Genomic DNA, 19659 nt, shown 5'->3' on the forward strand with positions numbered 1-19659 from the left:
AAAAAAAAAAAAAAAAAAAGAAAAGAGGATTATAGTGTCTGTGATGCACAGCTGTGGTAACCCAAATATGCATACAAAGACAGGAGGCTAAGGGGAAGCTTTTATTGGCAAAAGGAGAAGTTCACATAAGCTAGCTTGGAAACAATTCATTGGTTTCAGAGACTCAAAGCCAGAGTTGGCATCAGTTCATTGGTGAAGATGCATTACTGGGCAAGTGTTATATTTTAAGAGCATCTTATCTGAATTGTTGCAGTCCTAAAGAAGGGATTTCTTGTGGGGTTATTTAGAAAGTCTTTGAGTCTTTATTCCAGACATGCAAGCAGGAGCTCTCTTCCTTGGTGCTTTCTCAGCTTTAATTTGTTTGGGCCTGACAAAAAGTGATTTCATCCTGGGATCTGCAGCTTTCACATTAGTGTGCTTTCATTGTCCAGGGAGGTGTTCCTGTTCCTTCTTCTCTTTTTTTCTAGTAGTGACTTTGAGGGGATTTGACTTTGCTACTTCTCTCATGCTCTTTATTTATAAATTTCCTTTCCCTGACTTTTTAGGAGGAGGAGGCATGATTCGGACAGCTTTTCTGACTTCAAGAGCTGCCACTTCTGTTGCTTTTGTGCAGTGGTAAAGATGCATATGTATATATGGGGGCCTGCTTTCTGGATTTCCTGGTTCTGCTCCCAAGCACACTTTTTTTTTCCCACAGATTTATTGAGATACAATTTGCATGCCATACAGTTCACCCATTTAACGTGTACAATGTGATGGCTTTTATTATTTATTTTTTACTTTTTTAGAGACAGGGTCTCGCTCTGTTGCCCAGGCTGGAGTGCAGCGGCATGCTCATAGCTCACAGCAGCCTCAAGCAATCCTCCTACCTCAGTCTCTTGAGTAGCTGGGACAACAGGTGCATGCCACCACACCTTGCTAATTTTTAAAATTTTTGTAGAGATATGATATCACTGTGTTGCCCATACTGGTCTCAAATTCCTAGGCTCAAGCAATCCTTCCACCTCAGCCTCCCAAAGTGCTGGGATGAACAGGCATGAGCCACTGTGCCTAGCCTGCAATGACTTTTAGTAGGTTGCAGTTAGGTTTTGCAAGGTTGTGCACCAATTACCACTATTTAATTTTAGAGCATTTCATTGCCCCAGAGAGATCCTCCCAGCCTCTGGCAACCACCAATCTCCCTTTTGTCTTTATGAATTGACTGTTCTGAGCATTTCATACAAATGGGATCATACAAGATGTGGTTCTTTGTGACTGGGGTCTTCACTTAGCATCATGTTTGCAAGGCTCATCTATATTGTAGGATGTATTGGGACTCTATGTCTTCCTCCCCCTGCACCCGAGACAGAGTCTCACTCTGTTGCCCAGGCTATAGTCTAGTGGCATGTTCTCGGCTCACTGCAACCTCTGCCTCCTGGGTTCAAGCAATTCTCCTGCCTCAGCCTCCCGAGTGGCTGGGATTACAGGCACATGCCACCAAGCCCGGCTAATTTTTGTAGTTTTAGTAGAGACGGGGTTTCACCATGTTGGCCAGGCTGGTCTCAAACGCCTGACCTTGTGATCCCCCTGCCTTGGCCTCCCAAAGTGCTGGGATTACAGGCATGAGCCACCACGCCCAGCCAATATCTTTTTATTGTAAATAATATTCCATTGGATGGATATATTCTATTTCATTTATAAGTTCATCAGTTGATGGGCATGTGGTTTGTTTCCACCTGTTGACTATTGTGACTAATGCTTCTGTGAACCTAGATGTACAAGTTTTTGTGTAGTCATGTCTTTGTTTCTTTTGGTTATATACCTACAAGTGGAAATACTGGGTGACATGGTAACACTAGGTTTAACCTTTTGGGGAACTGCCAGACTGTTTTCCACAGCAGCTGCACCATTTTACATTCCCACCAGGTGGGAGGGTTTCAGTTTCTTCACATCCTCACCGACACTTGTTTTTGTCCATCTTTTGGATTACAGCCATCCCAGTGAGTATGAAGTGGTATCTCATGGTTTTGATTTGCATTTTCTTGATGACTAATAGTGTTGAGCATCTTCTCATGTGCTTATTGGTCATTCGTGTATCTTGTTAGGAGAATTGTCTATTCGAGTCCTTTGTCTTTTTTTTTTTTTTTTTTTTTTTTGAGACAGGGTATCACTCTGTTGCTCAAGCTGGAATGCAGTGGTGCAATCATGGCTCACTGCAGACTCAAACTCCTTGGTTCAAGCCATCCTCCCACCTCAGCCTCCTGAGTAGCTGGGATTACAGGCATGAGCTTCCACACCTGCTAATTTTTAAATGTTTAGTAGAGATGAGGTCTTACCATGTTGCCCAGGCTGGTCTCAAACTCCTGGGCTCAAGCAGTCTTCTGGCCTTGGCCTCCCAAAGAACTGGGATTATAGGTATAAACCATCGTGCCCAGCCTAAAATTTTTATATATCCTACATACAAATCCCTTATCAGATAAGTAATTTGCAAGTATTTTCTCCCATTCTGTAGGCTGGCTTTTCACTTTGTCAGTATCCTAGGAAATATAAAATTTGTTAATTTTGATGACATTTAAGTGATCTGCTTTTTCCTTTGTTTCTTGCACTTTTGGTGTCATAGCTAAGAAACCATTGCCTAACCCAATGTCATGAAGGCTAATTTTTTTTTTTTTTTTTTTTTTTTTTGGAGGCAAGGTCTTACTCTGTCACTTAAGCTGGTGTGCAGTGGCACGATTTCCACTCACTGCAACCTCTGCCTCCCAGGTTCAAGCGAGTCTCCTGCCTCAGCCTCCCAAGTAACTGGGACTACAGGCATGTGCCACCACACCTGGCTAATTTTTGTATTTTTTGTAGAGACATGTTGGCCAGGCTGGACCCCTTACTCTTTACTATAGTCTCCTTATACTTTACCAGGATTCCTTGCTGTTTAACAGGACCCCTTGCTCATTACCAGGACTCCTTGCACTCTAGGGAGGCCCCTTATACTTTCCCTTGGCCCACTGCACTCACCTGCTGTTGCATAGGGCAAACTTCCTCTCAGTCTGGGCCACTGCTCTCCAGTTGCCTGGAGTTTTAAGTCTTCTTAGGTCTCACTACCTCTCGGCTTTCTCTCGCACTGATATAGATGGTGTACCTGTCTGGCTGTTCATGGTCTCTTTTCACCTGCTTACACTTTGGGGTTTGAAGTGTTCCCTTGTTCTCTTAATTTGTTGCAAATGTGGGTCCCAAGTTTTTCATTTTGCAATATAGTTGCTCTACTTTTATCTAGAAATTTGGGGAAATCCAAACACTGTCTTACCACTGTTGTTGCCATCGTCCCAGCATTGATGGGTAGGCTTTAGACATTGTCTACCAACTTCCTACTGTGACAAAGGAGGATCTGTCCCACTCTTGTCCACCTTCCCTCCTGTTGGTACAGTTATGCCACTATTTTTAACTTCTTTGTAACTTTAACATATTTATGTCTTCTTTCATCACCAGTGTCTCATCTCCCTACTTTGTAAGAAAAGGATATTTGAAACACTCTTAATCCATTTTGTGTTGCTGTAAAGGAGTACCTGAGGCTGGGTAATTTATAAAGAGAAAAGGTTTATTTGGCTCACAATTCTGATGGCTGGAATGCTCAAGATTGGGCATCTGCATCTGGTGAGGGCCTCAGGCTGCTTCCACTCATAGCAAAAGGGGAGCTGGTGTGTGCAGAGACCATGTGGTAATGGAGGAAGGAAGAGAAAGGAGGAAAGTACTAGGCTCTTTTTAACAACCAGCTGTCATGGGAACTAATAGAGTAAGAACTCACTTATACCCCCTAGCCCCAGATAGGGCATTCATCTATTCATGAGGGATCTGCCCCCATGATCCAAACATTTCCCATTAGACCCCATCTCTGCGATCTTGGATCAGATTTCAACATGAGGTTTCGAGGGGACAGATATCCAAGCTGTGGAAACAGCCTTACTTTGCTCTTCAGCTCTCCTTGGTATTTTCTGAAATTTGTGCTTTTACATATTCAAGACTGATAACAATCTTGGGATAGAGAAAAAGATAATTTGTCTTATCTTTGGCTGTAGATTGATTTTATTTTATTTTATTTATTTATTTTTTTAGAGACGGAGTCTCGCTCTGTCGCCCAGGCTGGAGTACAGTTGTGCGATCTCGGCTCACGGCAAGCTCCTCCTCCTGGGTTCACCCGCCAGTCTCCTGCCTCAGCCTCCTGAGTAGCTGGGACCACAGGCACCCGCCACCATGCCCAGCTAATTTTTGTAGAGATGGGGTTTCACCGTGTTAGCCAGGATGGTCTTGATCTCCTGACCTCGTGATCTGCCCACCTCGGCCTCCCAAAGTGCTGGGATTACAGGCGTGAACCACTGCGCCCAGCCTATAGGTTGATTTTAAAAGATGAAAGTCAACAAATAGTTTACTTTATTGTGCTAATAAACTATTCCAGAGACAATCATGTGTAATAATGGATTACTATCTGGCACAGCTCTTTGTTTTTCCTGGCGTTTTTAATTGCCTCCTTTATCACATTCATTTTTTTTCTCCCCCAAACTCCTTCCAGCCGTTATTCTCTGAGCCCCTTTTTGCTGAAGAGTCTGGGATTCTGTCTGCTCACCACAGCCTGGACCTACAGCTCTCTAGGCCTGCCTTCCACTATCCTCATGGATGTCCAAATCTTGGCTGTGCCTCTTAGTTAGGTCCAATGTTTCTTGGGATCTTCATCTTTGTTTCATTTACTCCCTCATTAAATTAGAGCACAGTTCTTAAGTAACATTCAAATAAAAGTCACATGTGAGATAAACTTTCTGAGTTCTTATATATCTGACAGTATCTTCATTTTACTATTTCTTTACTATTCCCTCCACAGAAAACATCCATGTTTTTTATTCTTGCTTTCCAGGCTTCCTGGAATGATGATGCTCTGTCTTATATTTTTGCCTTACATTTTCCGTAACTTTGTCTTGTTACCTATGTTGAGGAAGCTTTTCTTGACTTATCCTCTGGACTTTGAGTGGATGTTTTATCTTTTGCAATTGTTTTTATTTCCATCAACATTTCCTAGTTTTTGACTGTTCGTTTTTCATAGCATCCTGTTCTTGGTTTAGGAATGTAAGAGTTGCACACATCTCTCTGAAGATACTAGTTAGAGTTCATTTTAACTTTCTTTTGTTCTCCAAATTATCTGTTTCCTTCAGGGTTATTTTTTCAGGCCACAGGCATTTCTCAAATGATCTGATGTCTTTCATATTCAAGAAGGGGATCGTGGACCCTTGGCTGAGCCCTGGATATCTGGGCACAGCTCACTGGTCATAAGACATCGCTTCACCTTTGCAGGCAGGAGCCAACTGTGACACTTTGTGACTCCCCACTGTAAAGCCCAGAGGCTTTGCTTGAGGACTCTACTTATACACAGAGGGTACATTTCACGTACTCAGAGGGGAGCCTCCCTTTTTCGAGGGAAGAGTAAAAATCTGTTGAGTTTGAGGCGATCCGTCATCCAACCTCCAGCCCTTGCCCAAGCCTCCCCTGTGTCAGTCCTCCTGGGCCCTCCTGTGTGGGATCTTCCCTCTGTTGGCTTTTAATCTTCTGTCTTCTGATGCTTGCACCCTCTCCCACCTCTCACTGGATTGCTGTGTGTTTATACAATTTAAAAAATTATTTCCTTTCATGTGAGAGAGAACTCAGGAGGGAGAGAAGATAAATTCTTTTTTTTTTTTTTTTTTTTTTTTTGAGACGGAGTCTCACTCTGTCGCCCAGGCTGGAGTGCAGTGGCGCAATCTCGGCTCACTGCAAGCTCCGCCTCCCGGGTTCACGCCATTCTCCTGCCTCAGCCTCCCGAGTAGCTGGGACTACAGGCGCCCACAACTGCGCCCGGCTAATTTTTTTGTATTTTTAGTAGAGACGGGGTTTCACCGTGGTCTCGATCTGCTGACCTTGTGATCCGCCCGCCTCGGCCTCCCAAAGTGCTGGGATTACAGGCGTGAGCCACCGCGCCCGGCCGAAGATAAATTCTTATCCCCAAACCTCTTTCTGAACCGGTAGCCAAGCAATCTTATTTGTGACCTTGGTATTTTACCAAAGCACCACCTGACAAGCACCACCAAAGCCATGTGTCTGCCCTGTTGCAGGAGTAACCTGGACAAACTCTACCATGGCCTGGAACTCGCCAAGAAGCAGCTACGAGCCACCCAGCAGACCATTGCCAGCTGCCTTTGCACCAACCTCGTCATCTCCCAGGGGCCTTTCCTGTACTGCTCCCTCATGGAGGTCAGGCTTCCCACAGAGCACAGGCGCCTGGCCACAGCACCAGTGGCTTCGTCTGACCATCTGTCTCGCCTCCACAGGGCACTCCAGATGTCGTGCTGTTCTCCAGGCCGGCGTCCCTGAGCCTGCTCAGCAAACACCTGCTCAAGTCCTTTGTGTGTTCGGTGAGAGGCCAGGCGGGTGCTGTGGGTACAGGAGGGCAGGTGCTTGGAGAGCTCCCTGGACTGGGAGTTAGATGCTTGGGGTGCTTGTGGCTGTTCACCTGCTGCAAGGTCTAGGCATATCCATTACTTTTTTCTGAGCTGTCTTTTCCTCAGCTGACCCCTAGGAACCTTCCAGTTCTCTCAAGCTCTGATTCATCACTTGCTGTCTAAGTCACTCAGACGAGTAGGGAGGGGCCCTCGCAGAGTGAATAGGGCTGGGGCTTGTGTGCTATTGTCGCAGGTCAGGGAAAGCAGGATGGTTGTAGCAGAGACTGGCTTCCCAGCAACAGGTTGTCCACTAGGCTGATTTCCTGTGCCTGGCTTTGTCTTCTGTGTGGCCTAACCCCCTCTTTGCGTTGACGTGGAACACACTCCTAACTTGGCTGGCTTTAGGGCAGGGGTCCTCACCCAGCCAGCATGGGTATCTTCCCAGATATGACATTTCAATAATTGAAGTCCCCCTCTGCTTCGAGGATGAGAGTTTATGCAGGGGGCTATTTCAAACAAAATGTGCTAACAGGAAGTTGAACTTTTCTTTTGCTACTGAACTAACCAGAAAAATGATGACAGATGACATGTGCTCTATCAACCAGGTAATATCAAAGATGAACTAGGGACAGAGCATGGGCCTTGAAGTCCTCTAGGCTGTGTTCAAAGATCAGCCTCCTCATTTGCCAGTTGTGTGACGTGAGGTAGATAATCTGATCTGAGCCTGTTTCCTCATCCATGAAATGGATGAACACATACCTACTTTACAGGATCCATTCATTTATCAGACATGTTTTGAACATCCAGCACCTGCCTGGCCCTGTTGTCATGGAGTGACTGCCCATCCTGGTGCACATCCTGGGACACCCCTCAGTCCTAGACACACCAGGAATGCTGGTCACCTGGGCTGTAGGGTGTGGGTGCCGCAGGCACAGCAGAGAAGGAGGCCCTGAACCTTTATCCTGAGGGAGCGTGCCAGCGAGAGGGGATAAGGAGTGGTAGCTGCGGTTAAGATGAGAGCATGTGCTGCCAGGGGATGGAGCAGGACGAGGCGGGGTGGCCTGGGGCCTCCTGGAGAAGGTGGCAGCTGCCGCAGGACCTGAAGGAGGTGAGGGAGGAGACAGCAGGGCGGGCTCCCTGCAACAAACAGCCAAGGGGCAGTGGGGCTAGGCTGGTACACAATGGGCATCTAACTTGGGGTGGCTGGGTGGGGACCAAGGCATCTTCTCTGATGACAGAGTCCCTGGAGGCTCTGGGGAGTAGAGTGAGTGGGTGCTGTCGGGCTCTGGGCTCTGAGTGGTGAGCTGGGGCCCATCGTACTCTGACAGAGGGTGCTCTCTCCAACTCCATAGACAAAGAACAGGCGCTGCAAGCTGCTGCCTCTGGTGATGGCTGCCCCCCTGAGCGTGGAGCATGGCACAGTGACCGTGGTGGGCATCCCCCCAGAGACCGACAGCTCGGACAGGAAGAAGTGAGCAATTTCCACTCGTCCTGGGACTGGAGGGTGGGGGGTGTTGGGGGTGTCAGCTTGTTAGCCCTGCTGAGTAGAGTGGTATTTGCCTCTAGTGTTTGTCCTGGGGCCGGGGATGGGAAAGGTCCATTGCAGGCAGCCTGATCCCCGACATGTCTTGTGTATCTGCAGCTTTTTTGGGCGGGCATTTGAGAAGGCAGCGGAAAGCACCAGCTCCCGGATGCTGCACAACCATTTTGACCTCTCAGGTAAGAGTCTTCTGCCACTCTGCCACACTTCCCCACCTGACCCTTCAATGCCACTGCAGGCCCTGGAACCAGGCAAGTTGGCATGGCTGGAGGAGCCTGGCCAACAGCTCTCTTGACCTTCCAGATCCGGCCCTCAGACAGGCTACTCCTGGTGGCTCAGGGAGCTCTGGTGAGCCTCAGGCTCCTTAGAAAGGGAAAAAGTGTTTCCCAGGGAATGACAGGCCTGACTCTGGCCTTACAGCCAGTGCTAAGGATCACTTTCCCAGCAAGCCTAGAGAACTGGCCACCAGGGCCCCTGGGCCTCCGTCTCACCTGTCAGGGTTGGGTTGTTTCTGTTTCATGGGATGAGGAAACAGCAGGGCCTGTGATGACCCAGGATACCACCCCATGCTGTGCCCAGCCCCCTCTCCACGGGTTAAAGGTGTGTGTCGTGATAGGTGCTACCTGTGAGACAGCTGGGACACTAGCCCCACCTATGTGTCAGATGAGCCCAGAATAGATGGGCCTGCCCGCCTGTTGCTTCCCCAGCACCAGCACAGAAGATGGTTCACATTCGGCTGTGTTTGCCTTCTTATTCTTATTGACAGGCTTTAAAGTAAAACAGACTTACTGATATTTCACCCTGGGTTAGTTTGCTAAAGCTGCCATAGCAAAATACCACAGACAGGGTGGCTTCAACCACGTGTCTCCTCCCAGTCCTAGGGGCGAGAAGGCCCAGGTCAAGGCGGGGCAGGGCTGGCTTCTCCTGAGGCCTCTCTCCTTGGCTCACACAGATGCCCACCTTCTCTCTGTGTCTTCACATGGTCTTCCCTCTGCACACCTCCCTGGTGTGTGTGTCCAAACCGCTTCATCTTCCGAGGACACCAGACAGATTGGATTAGAGCCCATCCTAACAACCCCATTTGAACTTAATTGCCACAGTCACATTCTAAGGTCCTGGGGGTTAGGGCTTCAACATAGGGATTTGGGGGAGACAGTTCAGCTCAACAACCTCAGTACTTCCCGCACCTCTGAGAAAGGAAATTTTCTTGCCTCATCACCACGGATTCCTCAACAATGATAGACACTGTCATGGGAGATCCAGCCTTTGTTGAAGTGGCCTCAGCCATCTCAGAGCTGCCTTCCTTGAGCCAGACCCAGCCATGGCTGTGGCACTGTGTGGCGCCGGTTCACCCCGCACAGCAGCCCCTGCTAACTCTTTTGTGCTTGTGCTGTGGGAGAGGTGAATGGACACCCACTGGCCTGCAGAATATCTGGCTTCATTATACAGGGAGGATTCGGGCTGGGAACTGCCTGGTCTCCCTGAGGGTAGACAGCCAGGGGTGGGGGTGCAGAGTGGGCCATGGCCAGTACCCACCTGTGTCAGGCTGGATCTGGGGCTCTCGGGGCTGTGGCTGGCGGCATAGACGGCTCCCAGGGCCAGGCCAGCCCCATTCTGGGGGCTAGTTTTGCTTTGTGGTGAGGGTTTGTGTGCTCAGCTGAGCCTGAGGGCCCTGTGATATGGGCAGTTTGCACCATGTCCCCTTGTGGGGAAGAGAACACTGAAGCCGAGGCATTGGCCAGAGTGCGTCCAAAAGTGTCCTGCCCCACCCAAGGACTTCCACAACCCACTCTGGGGACCAGGATTCATGCCAGGTGGGGTGGGCAGGCCCGTTTCTGTCCAGGTCTGTAGGGCCCCTCCCTGTGTCCCCTCTATTGGCTTCCCGGGGCGGGGTTCTCTGCACTCCCCAGCCCTGGCCTCTCTAGCAGTGCAGACAGCAGTTCTGACGACGAGGTACAGTGAGACAGAGACACAACCACTGAGTGCAGAACACCACAGACCAGGAGGAGCTGCACACTTTGGAATGCGGTGGAGGGCCGGCGGCGGGGGCAGTTCTGTGCCCTGCCTTGTGTTCCTACTCCTCCCTTCTCACGGCTGTTTTTCTTTCATTACTTCAGTAATTGAGCTGAAAGCTGAGGATCGGAGCAAGTTTCTGGATGCACTGATTTCCCTCCTATCCTAGGGTGAGTTACAGGGGTTCTGCAGGGGCAGCTGTAGCAGCCCCCTCAGAGCCCGACCCTGATGCCCTGCTCTGTCCTCCCTCAACGGAGGCTTTTACTTGGGTTTCAGACCAAAGCAGGGTTCTTGAGGAGATTGGAGCCAACACATTTTTCCCAAGCACATCTGTCCTTAGGCTGCCAGCAGGGCCACAATGGGGCATTTTGAGGTAGCTAATTTCATTAAGCCCCTGCGATCCCTTCAGAAAGAGCTGGTATTCACCCTCTGCTGACCACACTCTGGGGCTGGGCATCCCGTGTGACACATGTCACACACAGACTCCCTGGTGCTGCCCTCGGAGGCCACCTGGAGCCTCCTGTCCCACAGCCTTCATGTCAAGTGCTGGGCAAGAGCCCACAGAGCAGGCATGTAGGCTTTTGTGTGCTTGGCTCATGAGAAAGCAAAGCTGTTGGCAGCCACTCAGCTGGGAATTCCAAAGTGCCGGTTCTGCTGGGGCCTTCACCAGCACACAGCTGTCCTGAGGGCCCCGATGGGATTCACTGGCAGGTCACTGACCCGGGACACCTCCCACTGCCCCGTGTACTACCTCTTTCTTAAGGGTTCCCAGGAAATAGGCCTGCCTTGTGTCTTTGTGACCATCTCTCAGCCCAGGTTCCCCACAGGGAATGCCACATCCAGCCCTGCATCTCCCGGAGCCCTAGCCTGGAGGCTGCGGCTGTGGCAGAAGGGCCCTGCCAAGGCTGTGTTGTAGGAGGTCCTTCAGGCCAGGCCTGGGGTCCTTCCCACTCTCCCACCCATCCGTCCGTCTGTCCATCCCTCCAGGGGCAAGCACCTGTTCTTTTGGGGCTGGAGTGGGGGTGTTCGACTGACAACAGCACAGGGGGCCTCAGGGACCCCACAGTTCCTCTCAGGGTGGCCTGGACTACACAGGGCCCATGTTAGGGGAAGGGCTCTGGGTCAGACCCTCGGGTTTTTGGCAAGTTCTTTAGGCTCATCAGCAGTGACCTTGGACCAGCCACCTAATCAGACTGAGCCTGTTTCCTCATCCAAAAATGGGGCCCACTCTCTCCTTAGACGATGAATGTGAGCATCAGCACAGGACTGTGTAGTGTGGGGCAGATGCAGAGGTGGGGCTCTCCAGCAGTGGAGTGGGTGCTAGAGGCAGACCCCTTCCCTGCAGCCTGCTTGGTGATGATGTTATGCTGCTGTGTGTTCTTCCACTGAGGCAGGGGTACAGGTGGCCTGGGCCAGGAGGGCTGAGCAGCAGAGTACCGAGGGATGGAGGGAGAGACCCCATGGGAGGGTGCCAGGGGGCTGGCTGAGCAGCTGGGTGGGGTCCGTGAGGTGAGAAGGTGCCTGGAAGGAGCTCTGATGTAGGACAGCTCAGCCCAGGCAAGGGGTGCTGTGAGGACAGCAGAGGCCTCTGAGTCTGGGGTGGCCTCACCCCCACAAGCAGTCCTGGCTACTCAGAAGCACTACCCAGAGGGAATGCCTGGGCAGTTTGTTTAATTTGGTGGCACATCAACATTGTTTGAAACTTGTTTTTTGTTTTCTTTTCTAGAATTTGATTTCTTCAGGAATGACCTCCTTATTTATATAACTGGCTTTCATTTAGATTGTAAGTTATGTACATGATTTGAGATGTAGAAGCCATTTTTTATTAAATAAAATGCTTATTTTAGGCTCCGTCCCCATTGTGGCTCTGGTCTCGAGGCCAGTGCTTAGGTGTGCCTTGAGTCTTCTATAGGTCCTGGGCCCCAGGTACCCTCAGCGCCTGGCAGGAAATCAGCATGAGGATTGGCCCGAAGTACAAGATCTCCTCACTCTGTCCTCCAGGACCTCTGGGTGGCAGTGGGCAGAGGTCAGTACCCCTCAGCATCCCCGCCTCCTCACAGCACCTGCACTGGCCACTGCCTAGTGGTGCCAGCCAGCACCTGGCTCTGTCCACCTACCACTTCCTCCGGTCCACTTGGCCTCAGCCACATAGCTAGTCCACTCTCTCAGCCATCCCGCCACCCGTGGGTCTCACCATCCAGCACTCTTTTTCAGGTCTTTGAAGGCAGGAGTGATTTGGGTAGGTTTTAAGTCAGTGGGGAAAAGCTCAGAAAGAGTGACCTGGAAAAGCACACACAGGTAGGTGGGGCTGGTCTTGGTGCAGCCCTTGGCAAAGGGCAGTGGGCACAAAAGGGTCAGAGCTGGACTGGAGGCTGGGCACCCCCCTCGCCTCTGGTGGTTTGCACAGCTCCCTGGGGCCCTTGAGCTGCCCACCCTGGCCATTTGGGAAAGTTCAGAGGCTGTGCAGCTGCCTTTCCATGCCCTTCGTTTTTTTGTTTTGTTTTGTTTTGTTTTTTTTGAGACAGTCTCGCTCTGTCGCCAGGCTGGAGTGCAGTGGCACGATCTCGGCTCACTGCTTCCTCTGCCTCCAGGGTTCAAGCAGTTCTCCTGCCTCAGCTTCCTGAGTAGCTGGGATTACAGGCATGGCCACCACGCCCAGCTAATTTTTGTATTTTTAGTAGAGATGGGGTGTTGCCATGTTGGCCAGGATGGTCTTGATCTCCTGACCTTGTGATCCGCCCCCCTCGGCCTCCCAAAGTGCTGGGATTATAGCCGTGAGCCATCCCATGCCCAGCCCCATGCCCTTCCTTTCTTAGGAAACAGCTTGTGTGGGATGCAGCCCTCCCAGGCAGCCTTGAGCCTCAGCTTCTGACCAAACGCACCAGACCTGGTACTACCCAGCCCCAGTGGCCAGATGCAAGAGTGTAAGGACCATTGTTTCCGGCTCTGCCCAGGGCCACAGCTCTGGGATCACACACTCCCAAGCTTGGGGACTGCTCTTGGTCCCTGCTCTACAGGCCCAGGTGGGGCACAGGTCAGGCCTCCTGAGGACCTCTGTACTGTGGGGCCCCTATCCCTGTAACTCATCCCACCTCTGGTTCCACAGCAGCTCCCAGGAAGCTGCCACACATTCCAGCGGCTGCCCTAAGCCCCACTGAGCCCACATTCTTGGGGTTCTGCCACTGCCCCATGGTGGTAGCCTGGCCAGACCTAGGAGACTCCCTGCCACTGGATGTGGCCCAGACATTTCTGGGCAGGGCCCCCGAGGCCAGGTTGGAGCAGATGCCAAGTCTTCCTTCCAGCTGGGCTTAGAGCTCTTCCCTGCAGCATGCCCCCTTCATCAGCTGCTCTCTTCTGCTTCTAGCTTTATGTCAAAAGTTAAAAATGTGTTAATTCAAAGTACCTAGAACAAGGCTAAAAACAATGAGCTCTCAGTGACTGTTAGATGGCTCTAGACCCCCTATTCCGAGATGCCTGGCAGGGGCCAGCCCTGACTCCCAGGTCATACAGCCCCTGGAGGAGGAAGGTGCCCCCAGCAGGGGCTGGCACAGGTGCTGGTTGTCAGTACCAGTCTGGGCAGGCTGCCAGGCCGGCAGGGTGGGTGGGCACAGGCTCTGTAGGGAGCTACGCTGGGACTGGTGAAGGAGCCAGGACGAGGGGCTGGAGCCAAGGTGTGGTACTCTGGGCAACCAGCTGTCAGCACCTCCTCCCATGGCAACCCCACTGTTGACCGGCGTGTCCTGCATTCACCCCTATTCCTGCCCCACCCACCATTGGAAAGGGCCTGGTCGGGAGTTCTACAGACCTCTGTGGCCACTTGATGGGACCCGGAACTAGGCAAGCCCTGAGACTGCAGTGGAAAACCTCGCCCTGTGCTGTGTGGGGCTCAGCCCTTTCTGAGAGAAGCCAGCGGCCTGACTGCCCACCCCCAGCACTTCCCACATCGCAGGACCCCCACTCACCAGCCTGTGTTGAGGGCGCTTCACCCTGCTGGGGTCTGCCGCTGCCCCCGCCCCTGTCCCATCCCGGGCCCCAGGGCCCCATGACTGCAGCAGCCGCTCTTCTGACCGCAGATCCCGCCTTTCTGGGCTGTAGTAAGTGGTGGCTGTGTCTCCCACCTGGTGGGAAGGTAGCAGGGAGGATGGGGAAAATGCCAGCCCTGGGAGGAGGTCCCTACAGGAGTCCTTGGGAGGGCGGGGCTGGTGGGTGATGAATGGGGCTGCTGGACACGGGAGATGGCTGGACAGAGAACAGGACACAGGCGGGAGAGAATTCAAACCATTTACTAAGTAGATTCTTAGCCTTCCCACTCCCGCCCACTCTCAAGCTCCGGTGCCCACAAGCCTTGCCTGGGGAGATGTTGGAGTGAGACCGGGAGGTCCAGGCCAAGTAACTGGCCCCTGGGCTCGGGCCCTGCTGATGGGGTAAAGACCAGCTGTACACATCTCTCCCGTGGGGTCCCTGGGCTCTCCATCCGCCCCTCCGAAGTCAGCAGGAGCCTCTGGGAAGTCAGGCAACAGCCAAGACCCCCAGCGTCTTGGAGGGGAAGCGGCATCCTCAGTCTGACACCCGCTCTGCCTGTGGAAACAGCGCCGCGCACAGAAAAGGAAACTGTCCGAGTCCGTCTGTTAAGGGCAGAGCCCGGCTGGTGGCAGGAGAGGGTCAGCTGCGGGCGCAGGCAGGAGCCCATCCAGGAACCGCGTCGGGGTGCAGAGCCGGACGTTCTGCGGTGCCTGCGCGCGGCGCTACCCGGCGGAAGCCGCAGGTCCATGCGGGGCTCCCCAGGCTCATCCAACGCCTCGCAGGCGTAGCTGGCAGGAGGGCCCCCGCCGTGCCCAGCGCCCTCAGACGTAGTTCTTCTTGTCGTAGTCGCCGGTGGCCGTGGGCCGCCGCGGCGCCGAATACTTCACGGGGAAGCTGAGGTCGGGACGGCTGGTGCAGACCCAGGCACCGCAGCACAAGAGGCCGCCGCCTACCATGAGCAGCGCGGTGGCCGCCCAGCCGATATACAGCGCTGCGCCCAGCTCGTACTTCTGCGACACGGGCACAGACGGATCGTAGAACTCGCGGACGACAATGTTGGCGAACCAGCAGAGTGGCACTAGCGCAAGCAGCCCGCAAAGCAGGTAAAGCACGCCTCCCGTGAGGGCCACACGCGCCTTTGCCGGGCCCGGGGCCACGCAGGTGGTGCACTGCGCTCCCGCCAAGGTCACGAAGAGCGCAACGAACGCCAACAGCACGGCGCCCACGGTGAGCGCCCGCGCTGCCTGCACCTCGGTGCTCAGAGCCAGCACCGAGTCGTACACCTTGCACTGCATGTGCCCCGTGCTCTGCACCACGCACGACATCCACAGCCCCTTCCAGGTGGTCTGCGCCGTCACGATGTTGTGGTCCAGGAAGGCAGTCACCTGCCACATGGGCAGCCCGCAAGCCAGGATCAGACCCCCCCAGCCCACCAGGCACAGCACCAGGCCCAGTATCTCCAACGCTGCGGACCCCATGGCTAGAGGAGAGACGCGAGCCCGACGGCCCCCCAGAACCCCCAAGGCCGTGCTGCGCGGCGCCCTGGGCGGGCCCTAGTGCCTTTGCGCCCGCGCTCCCGGCTCTCGGCCCCAGTCCGTTTGCCCCGCGGGTCTGTCGCACCTTCTAGGTCTGCCAACTCCTGCCGGGGGTACCCTCTTTGAAGGTTCGGGGGCGGATTCTGTCCCCCGGGCCCGGCCCCCCGGCCCGAACCAGCCAATCCGTGCGCGGGCCATCGTCCCGCAGCCAATCACAGAGCCCCTGGCAGCTGAAGTTAGGAAAACAACGGCTCTTGGGGGGTAGCTGAGGGCGCAGGACGGCTCCCCGCCCGGCCGCCGCCCCCAGCCCCACCCGCGGTTATCCTAGTCGCGGCCAAGCGCGTTCTGGGCTGGCCTAGGGCCCGCTTCTTGAGCCGCCTCCCTGCGTGTTCCGGCCGCGTCACTTCAGAAGGCGCTTGACCCCCAGCCTGCACCACCCGGTCCACTCCCACATCCCCTACTGAGCCCAGTGGTCTCTTCCACCGGAGCCAGCTCCACTCCACTGACTGGGGTTTGCAGGAGCCGCCACCCCCCAACCCCTGTCACAGCCGTAGAGGCCCTTGTAGGGGGTGTCTCCAGAAAGCCCGCCCCGGAGTCCAAGCCCCACCCAGGCCCTTTCCCGCACTCTCTCTCCAGCCCCGCTCTGAGTCCCGGCACTGTCTCTCTCACCCCATGGCAAACGGAGACGCCAGGCAGCCATATGGAGGTCAGGCCCAGGCTCCAGCCTCACCCCCCCCATGCCACTCACTGCCTCTCTGGAGCCTGAGTCTCTGGCACAAAGCGGTGGCACAGGGGCTTTACCCCTGCCTGGCGACTCCCACTCTCCCAAGCTGCAGGGGCTTCCCAGACCTCTCAATCTTCATAGGGCCTGTTCCTCTTCCTGCGGTACTGCCCGCACCCCATCCTTGGGGGCCCAGCTCAGGTGACACCACTTCAGGAAGTTCTCAGTGACCCAGCACACTGAGTGTATACCCAGGGGCAGTGGTGGCCCCAGGCCTAGCAGCCTGCTCTGGCCTTCAGACAGGAGAGACAAAGGGACACGGAGGGGCTGTGCCCTGCCCTCCCACCAGTGGCGATGGTGTCCCTGGCACCCCAGCCCCCAGGCCACCCTCCGGAAGCCAACTTGGAGTTTCCTGGCCAGGAGGAAGAGCCCCCATCCTTGCTGGGGGAGGGCGGCGCGGGATTTCCGGGCATTCTTCTGCACAATGGCCCAGCCATTTCTCGAAAGGTCCACTGGGGTGGACACTCCGGGCCCCCTGAGGCTCAGGTGGGGGCACAAGGCTCCAAAACCCACAGTCCCATGGGGATACCAGCCCCTTTCTAGCAGTTCTTTCTCCAATCTCTGTCGGCCCCTTTGTTTCCAGTAAAGTTTGAACTCCAGGCCCTGGACTGAAGCCACTGGGTGCCCAGTTCTTTTATCTGATCTGTGCTCAGTTCCATTGGACAGGACCCTCCATAGAAAAAGCATGGCACTGAGGCTGGTCACGGATGTGGGAGCTTTGATGACTTTCTGCCTCCTGGGGCCTGGTTCCCTTCTCCCCCTTCAGATGGCTCTGAGATGGTAAATGAGGTAAGGCCAGCATCTGGCTCACCTAGTGTGGGGAGGCTCTGAAGGCAAGTGTGCCCAGCCCTGAGGCTGGAGGGAAATCGTACCCTCTTTGCTCAGCCCCACGTGGCCTCTCCCCACCAGGTGTGGCTCTGAGGACCACTGCCTTCTCCCAGCTATCACTTTAGTCACTGCATCCCTCCTGCTGCAGACCCATGGGCCACACCCCTTCTTCTACAGACCCTCCTGGACATCTCCTCTGTGTACTCCAGGGGTCCAGCTGACCCACCCACCCTCTCACTCTTACTATCCCCTAGCCCAAGCCCAGGGACCTTCCCTGGATCCCCCTACTCCCAGCCCTTCCATGCCACCATCTTCCTGGGATGACTGCTGTGGCCTCCTCAGCTCATCAAGAACCTGCCCTTGCCCAACTAGGCCACCCCAGCAGGCCCGTCTTCTGGGCCTCACCCTACCTAAGACCCTCCATGGCTCACATTGCCCATGGACAAAGAGCCGACCCCTAGAGCAGCTGGACTGATGTGTACCTGCATGTGCTAGGACTGGCCAGTCCAGTCACCAGGCTTGGCGAGGCCCTGAGCACACTCTGCCCCAGCAGACTCACCTGCCTATGGGCCTCACGTGGGCCGTCTCTTACCTTGGCCTCTTCTGCCCGCGGTGTGGGTCTGTCAGGTTAGGTCCTGCTCATCTTCTTTTTTTTTTTTTTTTTTGTTGTTGAGACAGAGTCTCGCTTTGTCGCCCAAACTGGAGTGCAGTGGCCGGATCTCAGCTCACTGCAAGCTCCGCCTCCCGGGTTCACGCCATTCTCCTGCCTCAGCCTCCCGAGTAGCTGGGACTACAGACGCCCGCCACCTCGCCCGGCTAGTTTTTTGTATTTTTTAGTAGAGACGGGGTTTCACCGTGTTAGCCAGGATGGTCTCGATCTGACCTCGTGATCCGCCCGTCTCGGCCTCCCAAAGTGCTGGGATTACAGGCTTGAGCCACCGCGCCCGGCCTGCTCATCTTCTAAGTTGTGTTGCCGAGATCACTTCCAGGAACACCTTGCTGCACCGTCCCCCAGCATTGCTTTCAGAGGCTTGAGCTGGACCTGTCCATTTGCTTGTTGATTTTCCCACCCGGTATCCAGGAATAACCTCCACAGGGCGGCTGTCTTCGTGTTTCTGTCCTGCACAGGAGGCTGCCTGTCGCCCTCTAGCCAGCTTGGGGCTGCAGCCAGCCCAAGGCTCTCCCTTCTCCCCTGGCTGCCTGTTTTTCTTCTCTCCTACCTGGCACCCTAGGGTGGCCCCAGCAAGCTCACGCTTCTTTGGCGGCAGCCTTACAGCATCACAGGGACATGGCAGAGGAGTCTCAGGCTTCACCTTTCACAATCTGATTTCTACCCTGTTGCTCGAGGCTCCAGGCTGCAGTGGAACCAGTGCCAATGCAGAGAGGCCCAGAGAGGGCCGCAGGGGCTGACACTACCCCGGACAAACCCACCTCAGATGGAGGCTGGCCTCTGAGTGGCTCAGGCCAGACTCCGGTGGGGCATGAGGGTGCATCCACCTTTCCTGCCACTGATGGAGGGTCTGCCCACCTACTCTGTGGCAAGCACTGTCTCTAGGCAGAGCACACAGCACAGGTAGCTCCTGCCCATAAAGAGCTGACAGGAACCTGTCAACCAAGAACTGGGCAGGAAAGACAGTGGTGAGGACCTCTCTGAAGAGGTGACATTTCACAGGGATCCGGGGAATAAGTTCCAGCCAGAGCAGAAGCAATAGCCAGTGCAAGATCCCAGAGGTGGGAAGGGGCTGGGCATCCAAGGGACAGAAGTGACCTTATGTCCAGAGTGCCACGGTGGTCCAGAGCCTGCAGGTAGAGATCGGAGGTGTCCTGTTCAGGCAGGGACACAAACCCCTGATCTCTGGCGAAGGGCCCTTGGGGCAGAGCGCTGGCCAAGGCCACCTGCTCACCCCAGCCATTGTTCTGCTTTCCCAGGGGAAGTACGGCAGGATCTCATTAATTGTGTGTGAGAAAAGCCTGAGTCTGCAGAAAAGCCAAGTTTATCTTAAGCAGCTGCTGGCTGACCCTGCCCCAGGGTAATCCGGTGACCTTCCAAGGATAAGCTAAATTTAGGCTCAAGATTCCTGGGGATTTGGGTTTGGGAAGCTCCTAGTTAACAGATTTGATTTCAGGGGAAGTGAAGAACAGCGTTTCTTCTATCTTTCAGTTTTGAAACAGTTAAGGATGTGTCCTTCCATTTCCGCAAAAGTTTGCAGAGCCTCTAAGCACAGAGTGTGGCCTGGTGCCCTTTCTTGACACAAGCCAGTACTCCTGCAGGCTGAGAGCAGCAGCTGGGGTCCTCGTGAGTCACTGACAGCTGGCACCAGGTGCCCGAGACACCCTGTGTGGGGCCCCCGGGCGGCTGTGACAATGTGAGCAGCATCCAGATTGGACAGTGCTAGACTCGGTGGTTTTGCTGGCATTGTTGTTACTCTTTGTGGTTAAGCGCAGGCATGGAGTCAGATTTTCCCCCGCAAGCAAGAAACTGTCTGGACTAGTGAGGTGGCCTCTCCG

At 54.2% G+C, this 19659-nt stretch overlaps 2 protein-coding genes across 3 annotated transcripts in view; one reads left to right on the forward strand and one right to left on the reverse strand.

Moving 5' to 3' along the window:
• Window positions 1–11836, forward strand: part of LOC105480731 (cell division cycle 45) — a 45336-nt gene extending 33500 nt beyond the window's left edge. For both annotated transcript variants that reach the window (XM_011739864.3, XM_071080014.1), the window contains exons 15-20: window positions 6105–6243; window positions 6321–6404; window positions 7784–7902; window positions 8074–8150; window positions 10089–10154; window positions 11711–11836. In XM_011739864.3, the coding sequence (XP_011738166.1) occupies window positions 6105–6243; window positions 6321–6404; window positions 7784–7902; window positions 8074–8150; window positions 10089–10153 (484 nt within the window). In that variant the 3' untranslated portion in view covers window position 10154; window positions 11711–11836. The remainder of the gene's footprint in view (window positions 1–6104; window positions 6244–6320; window positions 6405–7783; window positions 7903–8073; window positions 8151–10088; window positions 10155–11710) is intronic.
• A 2415-nt stretch (window positions 11837–14251) lies between these two features.
• On the reverse strand, window positions 14252–16081 carry LOC105480727 (claudin 5). Its single transcript, XM_011739858.2, is given in 3 exon segments — window positions 14252–15518; window positions 15520–15650; window positions 15653–16081. Coding segments are annotated over 3 exon segments (909 nt in total). The 5' UTR covers window positions 15741–16081; the 3' UTR covers window positions 14252–14828.
• Window positions 16082–19659: the final 3578 nt, after the last annotated feature.

The sequence above is a fragment of the Macaca nemestrina genome, chromosome 15, assembly GCF_043159975.1.
Source record: "Macaca nemestrina isolate mMacNem1 chromosome 15, mMacNem.hap1, whole genome shotgun sequence".
Lineage (NCBI taxonomy): Eukaryota > Metazoa > Chordata > Mammalia > Primates > Cercopithecidae > Macaca > Macaca nemestrina.